This window comes from Athene noctua, chromosome 7 (genome assembly GCF_965140245.1).
Source record: "Athene noctua chromosome 7, bAthNoc1.hap1.1, whole genome shotgun sequence".
Taxonomy (NCBI): Eukaryota; Metazoa; Chordata; class Aves; order Strigiformes; family Strigidae; genus Athene; species Athene noctua.
The window spans coordinates 1,982,454-2,000,753 of NC_134043.1; the positions used below are offsets into that span (position 1 = coordinate 1,982,454).

Consider the following 18,300-nt stretch of genomic DNA (forward strand, 5'->3'; position numbering starts at 1 on the left):
CAAGCTATCTCCATCACTTCGCAGACCCTTTCGATAACAGTGTCGCCTGCCTCTGCCAGAACCACTGGCTTCAAAACTGCTGGAGGTAGACGTGTGTTAATTTATCTCCCTCTCTTACAAGATGGGAAGCAGGATGAGAGGAATCACTAGAGGGACACGGCAGAGCGTTAGATGGATGAACAACCAGAATTTCTGGATTGAACAATTTGCTTCTTCATTTTAATTACTGGCTTCTGAAAGACTTCAGAAACTTTGCCAATTTGTGCAACTCTCTATTCTTTGCTTTTGGCCTCAACTGTACAGTCATTTCGCAGACAAACAAGTAACAGATGTACAATCTATATTCACCCCAAGTCCTTTTATAGTAAAATGATTTCTGGCCAAACAATGTATATTTAAAAAACAAAACCAAAAAACCAAACCACTAATTCTTGTATTTTAAGAGATGTCCCACTACACCCAAACACACATAAAAATCCTAAGACTTCTTTGTACGCTCCTGGGGGCCTCAAGAATCTTCTGTGCGGGAGTAACTTCTGCCCTCAGCCAACGTCCACAGATGGAGAGCAGCCGGACCAGAGCACAGAGGTGGGAGAAGTCAAGGGCAGCTCCGTGGGCTCCTGCTGCCATCACCACCCACTTCTGCCTGCTGGACCAGGACACGAGGCCACGGTTAACACTGCTCTCGCTGTGCTGTGACAAGGGCAGTCATATCGTGCCAGAGTTTTCCCCAAGGATCCTTCTGACACGGGAGTTTTCTCTAGGGCACAGACCAGGCTGCGCTGGCTGGCACCACGCGAGCAGCCCCAGCACATCACAGGACGGTTCCCAGGGCAAAGGGTCGCAGGGTGCCCGTGCGGAGGTGTCCCCACTGGGGACACTGGAGAGGCGCTGGGCACGTTTCCAGCTCACGATCAAGTACACACAGTTGCTCTCAAGAGCTGCAATGCAGAGGCCTGGAGGTCCACACAGCGCACAGTGTTCATCTGAAGACCATTTATTTCCAATACAATACGGCTATTATGTTGCTTTATGAATATCCTCCCCAAATATATGTTTAACGCTGCGCAGTTACAGAAGACAAACCCTTGTTTTGTAAGAGATCCCATGGTAAACTGAAAAGCAACACATGTCGAATTTCTACAGTATGTTAGTTATAACAGAGTACGAGCAAGTTATATACATTAGCCAAGTCTTTATGCAATGAAACACTTGTGAAAGGCAGTAAGACGCTATTTTAGGAAGATACAAAGCCTGGGACAAATTAATGCTTATATTTTCCAATACATCCATATATAATGTGGTGCATCTTGAGTTATTAAAACTACAAAGCAAATGATCAAGGTCAAAATAATCAGTGCAAGTTAAACAATCAGTTAAAACAGGGGTGCACACCATGTACCTTCTGCTACCTACAGACCTGGGAGCCCTTCGCAGAGCTAACTGGGGACACGGCGTTTCTCAGTGACAACACTGTGCACAGCCCTTTTGTTTCAACTGATGCAATCGTATGAAGTCCAAGCACTAAAAACATGATGGTTTTACTACACTGACCCTTCAGAAATTAGCAGCATGTGATAAATAGGAAATAACTGCTTTTTAAGCATCAGCAGCTGAAAGTGCTTTTACCTGACTAGCAGGCTGAGGCCTTCAGCTCCAGTGCAGCTCCGAACCGCTTGAGGCTTGGGCTCGAGATTTTTTTTTTTTAACACAATTATAAATCAAATTGAAGGAGTTGGTGTCAGTTATTTCCCATACCAAATTCCCAAACAGACTCTTCCACACAAACGAAGAAGAAAACAAACAATAATTCAGCTCAGTTTGTCTCAAATGTGGCTGCAGACTGCTCGCTGCGGCAGGTTTCCAGTGGCTGGAACAGCTGCTTCGCTGCCGCCGCCTGGAAGGGTGATTCAAACTGCTCTTCTCCAAACAGGCAACGTACTGCTTTGCTCCTCAGCTAGTTTTAAGGTCTAATCTTCTGGTTACCAAAGAAAATCCCATTTACCTCTCCCAGCAGTGAGAAAACCTTCCAGAGCAGGGCACACTCCATCCACAAGCACTCCCAGGGGATGAACGGCACCCTGCAAAGCCTGTCCCAAACAGCCATGCTCTCTGGTGTCATGCACACCTCCCGAGGACAGGGCACCCGAGAGGGCCCAGGAAAAACACCCACTGCTCCTGGGGCTTTCTTTACAGCCTCCTGCACTTGGAAGTATTTTGGTCCTGATCATAACGTGCTTAATTCAAACTCAAGAGGCAGCCCATATACTTTATAAAATAAACTGGTGCCAAAGAGCGTTGCGGCATTAGCATCTTTTGCATAATTCATTTCACCGTGCTGCGGAGAGCTCTTCAGTTCCCGCTCCGCGCGAGGTCACGATGGCAGCACACGCGTGTCCTTCCTTCAGGCAGAGCCGGGCCTTCCCTGCGCGCCCGAGCCAAACCGAGGGGTAGGTCTGCAAGCGAGGCACGGGGCGGCTGCAGGGATGCTGCTGTGACTTCCAGGCCTGTTTCACTACCTCTCCTGGAAGACCACCCTTGAGAATTACAAGCAGGACAAAACCCCTTTTTCAAATAATTTCAAATTTGCAGTTTCTGTTCTTTAAGAACACTATTTAGGAGTACCCCACTAGCACCCTGGTTTAAAAGGAGCTCAGAAAGAGTCAAGTTGATGATGCCCCTTCACACAAAGCTGCTCATTTGGTTAGCCACAAGTCACCTCGCTGGCATCTGCCGGACACGTCCCCTCGCACGCCTAAGTGCCTCAGCAAGCTGTGGTGTAAATGGCACCAAACTCTATCCCCAACAACTTGTGCAGCAGAATCTGCAGCGAAACCGAAGAATCACAGAATCATCTTGGTTGGAAAAGCCCCTGAAGCTCCTCCAGCCCAGCCATGACCCTCCCCCTGACCGTTCCCAACTCCCCCAGATCCCTCAGCGCTGGCTCAGCCCGACTCTTCAACCCCTCCAGGGATCCCGGGGACTCCCCCCTGCCCTGGGCAGCCCATTCCAAGGCCCAACAGCCCCTTCTGCACAGAAATCCTTCCTCAGAGCCAGCCTGACCCTGCCCTGGGCAGCTTGAGGCCATTCCCTCTTGTCCTAAAGAGAGTCAATTTAATTTCCCCACGCTACAAGTCTACATAGAACCATTTCACCTGGACGTAAGTAGCGATGGTGCCAGTGGAGCACAAACCTGCCCCATGAGACCCTTCCCCGGCCACCTCCTGCCCACAACCAGAAGCTGCTGCTCAAAAGCAAGTGTCACACGTTGCAGACAGACCAGTGGTTGGGTCAGCAAAGAAAAGCAAAAGCAAAACTGAAATCAATCACAGGGATTTTCCACTCCTAAAAATGAACAGTAGGCTGTATTCATTCTCACTTCTCTGTTACCGAGTTGGAAGAAGAACAGCAAGAACAGTGAAAAACGAGCAGAAATGCTGAAAGCTTGAGACTAAAAATGTTTCTGGGGGAAAAGGCAGGAACTGGCACTAGTTTTGCCTTTTAGTAACCTCCCAATGACCAAACAAAAGATCTGAAAGTGACTGTCAAAGCTTGGTTTCACTTTAGGATGTATTCCAAGCTACAAATAATGAGGAAAATCCCAGCTACTCCTGTACGGTCTTTCACTCCCTTAGCGTAAGAACTCACAAACCAAGATGACACATTTAAACCACCTTCTCTAACAGACCAGCAAAAAAAAAAAAAAAGTCTTTTATTCAGCAGGTGCAGACCTCAAAATGAGAGGAAAAGACTGCCAGGACCCTGTTAAAAACAGGCAGTGTTGATCTGAGATGAAGGACCACGCCGGTCACTTTTGCAACTGTAAAGAGCACCCAGCACCCAAACCCCAGCAGGGAAAAACACTCCCTTTCTTCTCTTCACAAGCCATCCAAGCAAGGGACATGGGTTGGTAATTAGCATGCATACCTTCAGACAGCTGTTTCATTTTAAAAAGGATTTGGACTCTTCAAAAAGTTGCCCGAATAATATACAATCTCTGCCGAATGATGCCAAAATATGACAAAAATAACAAGTACCACCATGTACTTTCAAACAAACACAAAGATTTGTGTTTGCTTTTGTGTTTCAGATAGGTTTTGCTCTTCACAAGGGAGAAAAAAAAAAAAACATTCTGTAGACTTTATTACCTTTTCACAAAGCATGAAAAGTAGATTTTTTTTTAAAATGAAAGACTAAAGATAGACTCCAGTGGCTTTAAGTCATTCAGTCATCAACTGAAAACAATTCCAGAGCTCCTGTTTTATTTAAGATCATCTTGTAAACTCTGAACGTCATTTTGCGCCCCTCAAGTTCTTTCCCTAGCTTCACCTATAGTACCGCAAAAGGGACAAGTTTTGCATGACCTTGCCTGAGAAAGAAAAATGAAAACAACCCTTTATGTTGCACACAAGGTTAAAGAAGTTGATAGAGATGCTTGCTGAAGCTTCAGTGCACCTGAGGAAAGATGACAGTGCAGAGTGAGGGGAAAAAGGCAGGGAGTCTGCTGGCTCGTGCTGGGCAAGAGGAATCTGGCACCCGCAGATGTGATCTCCCCACGAGCCCAAGGCTCGCTGCACATGAGCCACCCCAGACACGGGCACAGCCAGGGCAAGGACCTCACCCCACCAAACGCTATGCTGAGAGGTCTGTTCTGTCCCCTCCCCAGGAGAAACACAGGATTTCAACCACCACACGCAGCGGCTGCAGGGTCCTCCCTGGAGCCCCACACAGCACAGGGGGCTGCAGGTGGGAAGCAGGGTCAATACTGGCAAAAACCCCTGCACACACCTAAAGAAAAAAAAAAAACACCAAAAAAACCCACAAAAACCAACAAGTAACAACCCTGCCAAGTTCCTAGATGTGCATGTTTCTTACCCCATTTTGGTTTCTGCCTGAAGAAGTTGATCAACCTGTTGTTATTCGCCTTAGACAAAAACGCAGAGTAATTTGGAAGGAAATAACAAGATGATGATGGGTTTATGTAGCACAAAAACAAGCAGGAAGCCTCTTTGCCAGCATTACCATAACTGGGTTTTGCAGCCCCCTCCCGGGACGGCCCAGGCCCTTTGGGGAGCAGGACTGGGGAGGCAGGGGCTCAGCATCAAACAGCAAATCCCTTCACCTGGGCCTGCGGACAAAAACCTACAACTTTCTCTTCAGGCTGTGGGGAGCTCATGAACATGTGACACATTTTGACAGAATGGGTTCATACCTCCATCATTATAGCCTGATAAATTAAGGAGATTATTTTGTATAGAAAAATGGTACAGAGAAAAATATATGCATCTACATCAGCTTAACCATTTTTTAAGACTTCCAGGTTTCCAGGATCTGAAATTAATTTTAGGAGTGTGACTAATAGTAGCTAATACCCACCACGGTACCCTTGTATTCCAGACACTCAAAAAAAAAAAAATAGTTTTACAAAAACATTCTCCTGTGATGTCTAGGTGGAAAAACTTACAAATGCCACTTACTGATTTACAGGGCAGCTTGACAGATGTGTCACCACCAAGTACTAGTTCACTATGTCAGTCTAATGCAGCAGAAATACATATATTTAATAATGTGATTTATTAGGTTGTTTCTTCAAGCAAAAGGTGTCATTGCTTGAATCATTTAAACAAGACCTTAAGGATTGAGCCCAGTGGCAGAAGCCTGTCAGATGAGGTCTGAACAAGAAAACACAACAGGTCTTTTTAATATCTGAATTTTAGAAATCTCCTTCTCCTGAAGTTGGTTCCTAAATCTAATTTAGTGTCTCTCAACTTCCATAGTATTGCTTTCAAATTCCACAAAAACAATACAAATTAAGCCTGATACGAGAGTACAGGATCTCAACTGAACTTCATCCCATGAGAGCTCTGGTAAATTTAGGAATTACAACAAGGAACTCAGTGCCCCACCAGCCCCACCAAAGCGAGGGAACTAATACTACCTCGCAGATAGCTCCTGCAACCATGTCATGCTCTTTAATGGTTTGCAGACTCTAAACCGTATATATATTATAAAAAGACACATAATATATTTGATAGCGATTAGGAAGAGGAATGGAAAACAGCTGGGAACTGTTACAGAGTTTTCACACTGAACTTCCAAATTCTTTAGCAATACACACTAAAACTCCCTTGACTGGGATGGAAAACGACGCTTGGACAAATTCCACTGTGAAGATGGAAAGGAAGCGGAACGAAGAAGTTCCTATCGGCAAAGCCTCGCGTGCGTTCACCAGCAGCAGAGCTGCTGCCCGGCCTCCAGGCAGGTACCATCCCGCCCAGCCGAGGACAGAGCGCTGCCGGGAGCGGGACAGCACACACACCTCCTCCCGCCACCCTCCCCGCTCCCTGCGGCCACTTCCCTCCATCCTACAGGACCGGGCACAGAAGACTCCTTTATAAAATGAAACTCCACTTGGTGGGGGTAAGAGGATATTTCCTGTTAACCTCACCGCAGATTTGTAATCCAGCAGTCAAATTATGTCAATCACAGCTCATTAGGCAACAATTTACCCTGCCAACTCTGTGCTGGCTGCTTCCTCCAAACCACGTGTCATTTGCAAACGTGCAGCCCCGTTACGGGTTCAGAGAAGGACCACCCTGCTGCAGGAGCTGGGAGCCTGGCTTTTACCCCCACACTCACAACCCGCCGCATGGGACAGCGGGGCCGTAACGTCTCCAGACGCAGCCGGCGCCCTCGCACATGCTGAACAACGGCTTCCTCTGCACTAAACCAGGGTTGGCTACCAGAACTTGTGATGTATGCACGCTTGTCCCATGTCTCCATGCGACAAAGCCAGGAAAAAAGAAATCCAGCAGAACCGGGGAGAAAAACTAAGCGTGTTGGGGAAGGGACAACGGTGGGAGGGTCCTGCAGACACACACCCAGGGGGCTGTGCCAGCCTGGCAAGCTCAAAGCCAGCACCAGAGCCAGGATCCAGCTCCCAGTTTATCCAGCACCCCTCACGGGCAGATCGGGAACTTGGTGGCGATAACACGCCACCGCTTCCCCGGACTTTACACTCTTGCGTAAACCTGAAACTAGGGGAGTTATTTCACACGTCCTACCAAAAGGGGAGAATTCACATCAGTTCAAGAGGATGGAAAAAAACAATACTTAGCTTACGGACAGAAACCTGGATGTCTCTTGGGATATCCTCCACATTTTTCTCCTCAAAGTACATTCCACCAAATACAGTGTCTTCTGGAAAAACACAGACCCTGGTCCTCACTAGCAGAGATGAGTACAAACAGTGCAACAAGCAACCCAGGGAAGCACATTTCCTACACCAGTCCCAGAAACAGTGCCAGGAGACACAGGGAACACCCTCTCACGACACGTGCCCAGCGGACCAAGAGGTGTGAGACAGCCAGACCCGGCATCACCGTCCATCGCCTCAGCAGACACTGCCACACACATGCTCATCACGTCCTCGGTAACACCGATGTTACAGAGAGGAGGAGGAGCGTATTAGCATGGTTAGATTGGAGAGCTTCACCAAAAAAGTGTGACCTGGAGCACTTTCCCATGACCTCCTGCAATTTATGCACCTCAAACCTCAAAGAGCGAGGCTAACCGAGGAGTCAGTGAGGTGAATACTTATATTTGAAGTGGACAAACTACTTCACCAGAGACTTTCCTCAAGACTAAGGCTGCTAACAACCCAGCAAACGCAAGCTAGCGCAGACGTGCATCACCTCCAGGCGCACCACTGCTCACCCATCCCCTCGCTGAAGGGACCGCACAGATCCTGCGGAAGATCCGGAGAGTATATTCAAAGTGAGAAAAATAAAACAAGTCACTTGTGGTAAAAAGGTGGCCAACCTGCACTCTCCTCGTGGACACTCACATGTTTTAGAGGGCTATGGCTCACGGTGCTGGTTCTGCTCAAGGAGAGAGAATAAAATTTCAAAAATACTTTTGTGAGGCTGCGCAGGAGGAATGTTTCCCCGCACAGCCCCACTCTTGACATACACAAACCACTCAGCGCGATGGCCGTACACCTGCACGCAGCTGCAACTCACCCCAGTCGCATGTTCATCAGCACCAAAAACACTCCTAGAAACTTCATTGGGGTAGGAAAATTGCTATTGTCAGTAAAGTCCTTCGGGTCCTCACCAGGGCTCTCCAAGCACGGGAGCAACGCTTGTGCCAAGCTAATTTCTTAGGACAGCACGTAAAGAAGGTGAGATTTAGCTCTATAACCTTCAGCATCTCCTTCTTCATACTCTCATCTCCTGACTAATCCTCTCTCCCTACAGAAAAATATTCCTCATCTTTCACCCCCCACCCCCCCCCCGACCGCCATTCCTTTCTCATTAATCCCTGCTGTTGTACTGCCTGCTCCATTCTGGGGTTTGACCAGTGGCACAGTCATCTTCCCCTCAGAGCCACAGAGAAAACAGAATAATTACAGCCTAGGAGTTTATTCTTTCAAAAACTGGCCAGATATTTCCTGGAAACTGCAACAAACACCAGCCATCTCCGGCTGGCTTCAAGAAGCAGGCTGAAGGCAATTTTTGGCTGTTTCAGCAGCAGTGTTTGGGCCCCATCTCGCAGCTCCTCCAGATGGGAGCAGACCATTCAACACCCCATTTGTACAGACATGCATCTGCACGGCCTGCCGCTCCCTCCAGCAAAGCTCCAGCACTCGTCCATTGAACCTTAATTTAAGTCCATCTTCTAAAAACAGATGCCATCTCCTCCTTTCAAGTCACCTCAAGAAACTGCAGGCGTGGTCCTGTTATCTCCCATATTTACGTTACACATATCTAACGCACTCTGCTTTCCCAAACGATGTCTCTTCCTTTTACTGATCTAATCAATCGGTCCTAACTCAAAACCACTAATTTTCTCCCACAGACGATGCACGCAAATTAAGCCAGGCACCCTCTTGGTAGGTTAAGATGAGTCACGACTTGATTCTGAGCCACGTGCTGCTTGTGGGGGCATCTCCCATCTCTACAACGACCACGGGACCACGGGTTTCCCTGACGAGAGCAGGGCGAGCTCAGGCTTTTTTTCTACTGTGCCTAATAATCGTAACATCTCACTCGCCATTTGGCTCGTCAGTGGGGGATCCTGACTGAATAGGCTTATTCTTTTCTTAGACACGATAATCTAATTGGGTCTAACCAGAAATAATCCCCAACACACACCAGTTTGTGAATCCTCGCTCAGCACCAGGACGATTTCAAATACCGGGGAGGGGGATATTGCTCTAATATCTGATACGGGAATTACTCTCGTAAGAGCTCGCCTCGCTGGGTTTCGCACGGCACACGCATGGGGTTTATTTGCTCTCCTCCCCTAGCTTCGGTTTTTCACGAAAAGCGTTGCTCAAAAGTACGAAGGGCACGGAAGAGTAGCCGGCTCGCGATAATCTACTCGCGCTACTTAAGATACCTGAAAGAAACCAGGACGTTTGCCCAAGGTGTGCAGCACCGAGGGAAGCACTGCCCTTCCTCGGGAAGGTGATCGTCAGGTGAGGGGGAAAGGACCAAAATAAAAACCAGAGCCCGGCAGACGCGCCGGCGGCCCCAGCCCCGGCTGCAGCGCCCAGAGGGGGCTGTGGAGAGGGCAGGACGTGGCCGGGGGGGCCCGGGGCCCCTTCCCAGCCTCCAGGCCGAGGCGAGGCCGCGCCGGGGTCCCGCACCGGCCCGCCCGCTCCTCGCCGCCGGCTTCTCCCTCCCAGGTTGGGCCGCGGTGAGGGGCAGAGCCCGGCGGGGAAGGGGAGGGGGGGGGCACCGCCTCGGCTCGGGGGAAGGCGGCTCTGTGGTGGGAGCGGGGGGGCTCCCGAGACAAAGAGCCGCAGCCGGCACACACACGCCTTGGCCCCGCTCCGCGGCCCCGTCCGCCCCGCCGAGCTCACCTGTGCCGCCGGCCCCCGGCGGGGCTGCGGCGGCGGCCGCCCAGGGGACAGCGCGGCGGGGCAGCTCCCGCCTCCCAACTTTTCCCCCCATGATTCCCCCCCCCCCCCTCCTCCTCCTCCTCCTCCTCCTCCCGCCGCTCCTCGCTGCCCGCACACACCCCCCGGGGGCCCCGCAACTCCTCGGCGGAGGCCGGCGGGACGCGGCGCCCCCCTGCCCGCTCCCCCCACAGACAATGGGGCCGGCACTCACCAGGACGACGGCGAAGCGCTCCTCCAGCTCGCCGGGCTCGGGCATGGGCAGCTTGAGGGGCACGCTGTGCGCCCTGAACTCCGTCTGCTGCGAGTCCACGCTCCCCGCGTTACCCATGGCGGCGGCGGCAGCGGCGGCGGCGGCCCCTCCGCGCTGCCTCCGCGCTCCGCGCCGCCGAGCCAGGCGGGCTCCGCGCCCCGCGGTCGCCCTCTAGCACCGACGGCGGAACGCCGCGCCGCCGCCCGTCATGGCTCGCCGCCCTCGCCCTCCCCCCGGGGCGGGCTCGCTACGGCTCCGGCTCCTCCAGCTCCGGCGGCTCCGGCGGCGGCGGCTCCCCCGCATGCCGGCCCGCACAAAGCCCCGCTCCGCCCCCGGCCCGGGGCGCGCTGGGACTCGTAGTCCCGCCGCCCGTCCGGGGGGAGGGAGGGAAGGGGCCGGCTGCGGACCCGCCGCCCGCCTCAGGGCTGAGGCGACCCCTCGGCGTCCATTTTACCTCGGCGGGCGGCGCCGGCCCCCGAGGCCTGCCCCAGGCGGGCGGGGGTCTGCGCCGGCGGGGCGCGGCGGGAACCGGCGGGCGGCTGCGGGCGCGGCTTCGCGCGGCTTCGGTGGCGGGAAAGCTCCAGCCGCGCTGGGGACTCGCGGCCACGCTGGGGGATGTTGAGGGACTCGCGGCCACCCTGAGGGGCGCCGAGCGACTCGCGGTCGCTCCGAGGGGCGCTGAGGGAGTTGCGGCCATGTTGAGGGGTGCTGAGGGACTCGTGGCCATGTTGAGGGGCTTTCAGGGAGTCACGGCCACTCTGAGGCGCTCTCAGGGACTCGTGGCCATGTTGAGGGGCGTTGAGGGAGTCACAGTCGCTCTGAAGGGTGTTGAGGGTGATGCAGCCATGTTGAGGGACTCGTGGCCACGTTGAGGGGCTTTCAGGGAGTCACAGCCACTCCGAGGGGCACTGAGGGAGTCACAGCCATGCTGAGGGATATTGAGGGAGTCTCGGCCACGTTGAGAGGCACTGAGGGAGGCACAGCCGCTCTGAGGGGCGTTGAGGGAGTCACAACCACTCTGAGGCGCTTTGAGGGAGTCGCGGCCGTGTTGAGGGGCGTTGAGGGAGTCACAGTCGCTCTGAAGGGTGTTGAGGGAGTCACAACCACTCTGAGGCGCTTTCAGGGAGTTGTGGCCATGTTGAGGGAGTCCCCACCACTCTGAAGGGCGTTGAGGGAGTCGCAGCCATGTTGAGGGGCATTGAGGGAGCTGTGGCCACTCTGAGGCGCTTTTAGGGAGTCGTGGCCATGTTGAGTGGTTTTCAGGGAGTCACAGCCACTCTGAGGGATATTGAGGGAGTCACAGCCACATTGAGAGGCATTGAGGGAATCACAGCCACTCTGAGGGGCGCTGAGGGACTCGCGGCCGTTTTGAGGGTTGTTGAGGGAGTTGTGGCCGTGTTGAGGGGTGTTGAGGGACTCGTGGCCATGTTGAGGGGCTTTCAGGGAGTCACAGCCACTCTGAGGGGCATTGCGGGAGTCATGGCCACACTGAGGGGCTTTCAGGGCATTGCAGCCCCACCAGCCACCCCCACAGCCCACATCTTGATTTACAGAAGTCATTACAGCAGGACAGTCAATCTCCATAGGGGCAGGGTGAGACCCCCCAGAGAAATCCATAATCGAGACAACTCCACCTCGGCATAATTGGGAGGATCATCCTTCTCCCAAGTGTATCAAAGCTGCCTGCTCTTCAGATGTCATCTTCCATTTCTTTATCATTCCCTCCAAGTTCTCCCTGACACAGCATTTAAGCCTTGTGGTGGTCAACCCAGGCCCCGTTCATGTTTTAATCCGGGACGCTGTGCAGGGCATGTATTGGAAACACGGTACCTCAGTACCTCCTTTCAGTTCGAAGGCAATTCTGCAGCTCAGCTTGAGATGGCATTGACCCTTTTGGTGACGGCGCTGTATTGCACTTTTATCTGTTTTATTCTGCAGTACAAGTCCTAATTCCCTTCCTGCAGATCCATATCACACTGTCTTATATGGACACTTGATTATCCTCCCAGGGAAGAATGATTTTTACTCGTCTCTCACCTTCCCAACAACACTCCTCCTGCTGTTTCTCTTCCTGGCCATCGCTGCCGTCCGTCCTTGCTTTGGCGTCCCGGCGCTGGGGTGCGCGCCTGCACTGCTTTGGTGCTCTGCTTTGTGCCAGCTCACAATTACGGATAAAATTACAAACATCATTAAAGGCTTTGAGTGATTATCTGTGAAGTTCTGCCTTTTGCTGCCAGCTAGTTCAGGAACTCGGTACATCTCATGAATCAAGCTACGCGATGATTTACTAATGCTGTTACCTGCAGCCGGCAGTAAACGTACCAGAACGCTCTGCAGTGGGATTTGGTCAGATCCTTAGATTTCTGCTGGGATGTGGGGGCATTTCTGGCTTTGCCTGGTAAAAGATGGTAAATATCCACATGGAGATTAACTTGAGGGGAAAAAAGCAAGAAGAATGATTGTTTAGAAAAGGACCATTTCTTAACTTACATTATCTTGGATGACAGTTATGCTAGAGGCACAGCTCCTGAATCTGCCACAAAAAGGAGTGTGTAGGAGTCATGTGCTGCAACACACACACTCCTGCAGCCGAAACCCAAGGAAGGGATAGCAAGCTTTTCCCGTGTGTCCTCTAAACCACTACTAATTAAACACACTCATTCTAATTATTAAAAAAAAAAAAAAAAAGCATAATATATTCATGACAGGGATGGTGAGCAGCGTGCTCTGTCCTGGCTTACACCCCACCGGGGCACCTTGCACACAGAGCACCGGCCAGTGCAGGGCTTGGCCCGGGACCCCGGGTGATGCTGAAGGTGTGGATTCCTTCTCCGTGGGCACCGGAGAGTGTGCTACCCTGGGGACAGGTCAGAATTTCATACAGCTGCTTTAGTAAAAATCTAAACAACTTGCAATATCCTTAATAAAGTTTTAAAACGCTAGCCAGTTCTTGGGAGTTAATAACAATGTTGTTGTCGATAGTGAAGGAAATAGTAACAGATACTTTGCCTGATGTCTTTTATCTAAGACTATCACAATCCTTTGAAAGATTAATTAGTTAATTAAGCTTCACAACACTTCTGTGAGATAAGGGAGCATTAGACTATCACAGATAACAGACGAGGGTCAGAGTGCAGGGAGCTGAAGACAGTCTCTAGCTGAGGATCCTTTCTTTCCCAGCAACGGATTGCCAGCTGCCCTGAGCACTCGCGGCTCCCTGGGCTCGTGGTGCAGAGCGGGACCTCACCAACACCCCAGAGGGCTCCCAGGCACCCGAAGCTGAGCACTGCACATCAGAAATCACCCACCGTCACCCTCAGCTCCCTTTCGAACCCAGAGGAATCGTGGGGCTTGAGTATCCCAGATACTCCCCTTGTGTGGTGAAGCGGCACTTGTTTTACACTGCGCAGGGGAAAGTGGACGTGACACAGCTTTACAAATAAACCCAAGTGTCGCTGTTAATTACCTGCGACCACAAACTTACTGCGGTATGAGGAGTCCCAGCATTTGCCTAGTCAGTAACTCCCACCACGGAAGCACTCAAGAGCCTTATTTTCTGAATCAAGGGGAAAACACCTCAATTTGTAAGTCCCTCTGGACAAAGGGAGGTGTTTGAGGACTGGGAGCCGCTGCTAGCCACACATACCTGGGAAAGATGAGGATAATTGCAGGGCAAGCTGGATTCTTTGGCTTAGATTTAGGCAAGAAGCCAAAGGCAGCTCTAAACCATGCTATAAGGCATATTCAGTTCAAAACCAGACTTGCAAAAGTTTTAATGAAACTAACCATCCATACGTACGGTGACTGTTTAACATCAGTGCGGCTGTGCAAAGGAAAGGAATTCTTTTAAGAGAACAAGATGATTTTTGAGCAGTTTGTTGTAGGCTGGAACTGGGATGTCAGCATTTGCAAATGTCAAAATTAGTGTGGCAACATTGCTACATAAAAAAGCTACTTAGCTGGCTTACAAGCTAAAGAAGTTATTCTGGGATAAAAATTAATAAACAAGACCTTCGTTTTTACATTTATTTATTTAAACTAAATAACCAGCTATGCAAAGCGTGATTTGCAGAGCTCATCCCAGGCAGCCGGGCGATTCACAGTGGTGATGCCACCGGGGATGTCGTTGTCTGCACTGGGGTTAATGGCTGTGCCAGCTCTGCGAGGGCTCCGTGCCACGACCGTGTGTGGAATTTCACTGGAGAATGAGACAAATACTTCTCGGCCTTTACTGAAGCTAACTGGTACCTCTGTTTGTCACCAAAACGTTCACGTTAAAACAGAGCTGGAAGCTTGGGGCCAAGTCTTCAAGTCCCCTGAACCAGTGTCTACTTCTCTATCTATGGCAGAAACTCTGAAGGGAAAAGAAGATTGTTTTATGCACCCTCAATTTCCCCGTGCTCAGCATTTTCCTGATGGATCCTGAGCTGACATTTCAGTGACGTGCCAGGGGAATCTGATATAATGTCCTTAAAGCTGGAGGGTCAGTGTCAGGCTTTAATAAATAGCTAGATCCTAGCTCAGCAGTGGCAAAGGTAGTATTCATTCATAATAAAGATGTAGCGCAACCGTAAATGCCATTGCGAGGGCTGAGTGGTGTACACTTAAGAAGAGATTATTGATTGCAGCACATGAACAGCTGACCTTGCCTAGAAGATACAGATGACTTTTTCTGTAATAAATGCAAAAAAACACCCCAGGCTGCTTTCTGAGAACAGTCTTCTCGAGGAAAAACAGCTTCTGTGGGGATTTCCTGATGATGGGAAATAAATACTTGATAGCCGTTATCCTCGTGCACATCCACTGTCAAAGCAGAGGCGGTTTCACTTGGGTTCATCCTGTTTTACCTAGTACATATATCTGCTATCTAATTCAGTGTCCATTAGTCTTTTATTTGTAGCAATTTCCTACAAATACCAGAAATCCACCTTATCTAGCTACAACAGATTGTAGAAAGAAGATGCAAAATAATGGTCAGGCCTGTTAGCCTCAGTGTCATTGTTGCTTATCTTACAACAGCACGTATTTGGTTTGAGAATTAATTAAATACAACTCTAAAACCCACCGGGAACTGAAAAGTTCTCAGTCGTTCCGAAGGACCTCACCAGTTGCCATATTGACATCTTTTCTACAATCACCTGCACGTCGGCGCAGAAAGCCTTGTCAGCTTTGATCCTACCTTCTGCCACGTAGGTGGGCACTTCTGCCCCTCTCCTACTCTCTTTTCTTGCCTGTGTCCACATCCTCACTGTGCAGTTGCTGTTTCTGCATCCTGTGCTGAGATCTGAGCTTGTGATAACAGATGGAAATGCTCAGTCCCGGCACACCGAGTTATTAGGTTCATATCTTATTAGCCCTCTGATTTTTCTCTGTCTGCTAGAAATTAAATTACTAACTTGGAATCTGATTTACTTGCAGCAGCTATGCTCTGGTTTAACTGTGCTGACGTCCTTAGCCTTACTTCCATCATTTGTTTGTGTGGAGCAGATGCAGCTTCATCAAAGCAAACTGTGATGTCAGGAGCGATGAGATCAGCCCCCAGTCTCTGCTCAGGACCACTCCTCTCCCAGCAGCAAGCACTAAATATCCCATCCCGATCTCCTACAGGAGAGTTAGGCCCACTTAGTCCAAGGCCGATCGATCCTTTCAGCCTTGCTGCTTCTTTCGGAGGTGCGGGGACCCTTCCAGCCCGTGGTGTTGGACTGACGAGCCTGAGGCCAGGCCACGTGCGAGCCCAGCACCGAGCGTGTGATGACACACAGAAAACACGCAGCGGGGGTGAAGTGCAACCCTGACGGTACCTACGTGATACCGCTTTTTCTCAGTACCACGTGGAAATATTTAGCACAATCATTTTGCGGTTTTTCTTCTGAGTTTTGATTTGTTCCTTAAAAATACTTGGGCTTAATCAGTGTGCGAGGGCCATGTGTGCAAGAGCAGCGTGGCAGCAGGGCAGCAGGCCAGGGCTCAGCAGTGAGAGCTCTGACTAGCCCGGAAGGTTTGATTTTTCCGAGGAAGCTTGAGCAGACGTATTTAGCAGCAAAGCTGCAGTAATGGCACACAGCCCTGTTTCTGCCACTGACCCGGATTGCTGAGAGGTGCCGTGAGGCCCCCAAACTCAGTTGTCGTTTCTCCGCGGGGCCTGCGCCGGGTTTTCTGCCCGCTGGCGAGGCTGAAGGCAGAGCTGCAGTCAGCCCGGCCCACCTGCCTGACTCGAGGGCCACCGGCGTTACCCGACTGCTTCAGGCGGGGACCCAGAGCCGGATGCTGGACTTCAGCGCTCGGGCCTCGTCCTGGTCCCGTGTTGTTAAACCAGTGGGGAGGCCTGTGAGCAGCCCATGGCAGAGTGTTGTGGGTTTTTTCTCCTCCTTTTCCCTTTTTTGCCCCTATGCAGTCTGTGACCCTTTCCCTCTCCTGTGGAGGGAAGGCTGGCAGGAGGACCGGGTGCAGGACCATGGTGGAGGTTTTCTGATGGTTGCAGCAGCTTTTTCACCAGCTCTGCCTGAACTCTCTGTCTGGCAGCACCTTCCCCTTCACAAACACCCTGCGGCTGCAGAGGCTGAGGCCTTCACTGGAGGGAACACGCCTCTTGCCCTGCAGACCCAGGTGCCCTCGGTGGCACCGTACGGCTGAGGTGGACCTTGGGGAAGGACACGCGTGGGCTGCTGGCACAGAGCAGCAGCACTCCAGCCCCCGGCTCAGCGCCGCGATGGCTCCGGGGAAAACACCTTCAGCGAGCCCCGCGCCCTCTGCCTCGGAGCATGGAGCCGAGCAGGGGGGCCACAGGCCACCCCGCTCCACCCTGCTGCATCGTGACCCCGGGATCTCAGCAGGCAGAGGCTGTGCGAGATCCTGGTCGTTTTTAAAGGTGAGACTGTGCCGTTTCAGCAAAACGAGGATTGTTCTCCTCGGTGGAGTGCAAACCTGCCGGCCACCATGGGCTGTTGAGGACCCAGTCCGATTTATCTTTAGCAAAGCTCAGATTATTATTCTTCTCCGGGCAGCTAGTCTGAATGATTTGCTACAGTTTGGAGAGAAAAATCAGTTACAGAAAACAGCACGAGCATTTGTTCTGTGGGATGCAGCACAGAGAGTGTCTGCTATTAAAACACGTCCCTGAGAGAGAGGCACTTTCAAACACAGGGTGCTCGTTCATCTGTCACGCTTCTTCAAGAAATTAATGTCATTTAAGGCTAAAATTTTCCATGACGCTGCAAACGAGAGGGTACAGTTTGGTGATCCTCGCTCAGCCTGTATCTGTGCGCGTCAGAGAAGCTTCGGGGCCGCGCGCTGCCCGGGAGAGGCTCGCCCGGCGTGCGGCAGGCTGCCTGCTGGAGGAGGTGGGCTGTCAGCAGGGCCTGGATGCTGGCGCCTGGCTCAGAGCCTGCAAACTCGTTCGAATGAAAGCAAATAACAAACCAACAAAGCTGAGCTGAGGAGACGTGGGGGGGGTCCCCAGCACAGGGCCCTCAGGCAGCGCACAACCCTCTCGCCTCCTCCATCCCCCTCCCTCCCTCCTCCTCCCAGCGCTTTGCAAATAATTTCAGCATTTAACTTCAAAACAGGGCGCAAAGGCTGGAGGGGGAGAATTCCCCTGAAAACTTGCACGGGGGAGCTGGAGAGCCCCGGAGCCCTTGCTCCAGCATTGAGGGGCTCCAGCCCGCAAGCAGTGCTCACCCGGGCAGCCCCCAGCACGTGCCCTTCCGAAGCGGGGGGCTGAGAAGAGCCCGCGACGCTCCAGAGCAAGAGGTGGGATCTCTGCATTTGTTCTCACACCGTCTCACCCATGAGCAAAATGTGACACGAGTGTTATTTTCTGGTGTGATGCACCCTGGCCGGGAGCTCGTTCATGATTTATCGGCAGGAAGGCAAGCAGACAAAACACAACTTCTGAATTCCCAGAAAGGCAAAGGATTGTAAATGCTAATGAAACTGAGATAATGGAGCAGAAAATAATGGTAGGGAATGAGTCAATATTTAATAAAGGTTATATCTGAGTGTAAAGCAGCACTTTCTGAACTTGGATGGAGACAGAGGCCAGACTAGATGTGTATCCCTGTGCCTATCCGTCACCTTTAAACTGGCTGTAAAAACCATCACCAGGACAGAAGCACCAGAAGAATTTTTTAAGATGGGGACATTT

General features: G+C 51.5%; 1 protein-coding gene across 9 annotated transcripts in view; it reads right to left on the minus strand.

Annotated features, from left to right (window-relative positions):
- The window catches only part of FMNL2 (formin like 2), a 150,135-nt gene extending 139,691 nt beyond the window's left edge, over positions 1 to 10,444 (minus strand). For all 9 annotated transcript variants that reach the window (XM_074910207.1, XM_074910204.1, XM_074910200.1 and 6 more), the window contains exon 1: positions 10,119 to 10,444. In XM_074910207.1, the coding sequence (XP_074766308.1) occupies positions 10,119 to 10,235 (117 nt within the window). In that variant the 5' untranslated portion in view covers positions 10,236 to 10,444. The remainder of the gene's footprint in view (positions 1 to 10,118) is intronic.
- Between the last annotated feature and the right edge of the window lie 7,856 nt (positions 10,445 to 18,300).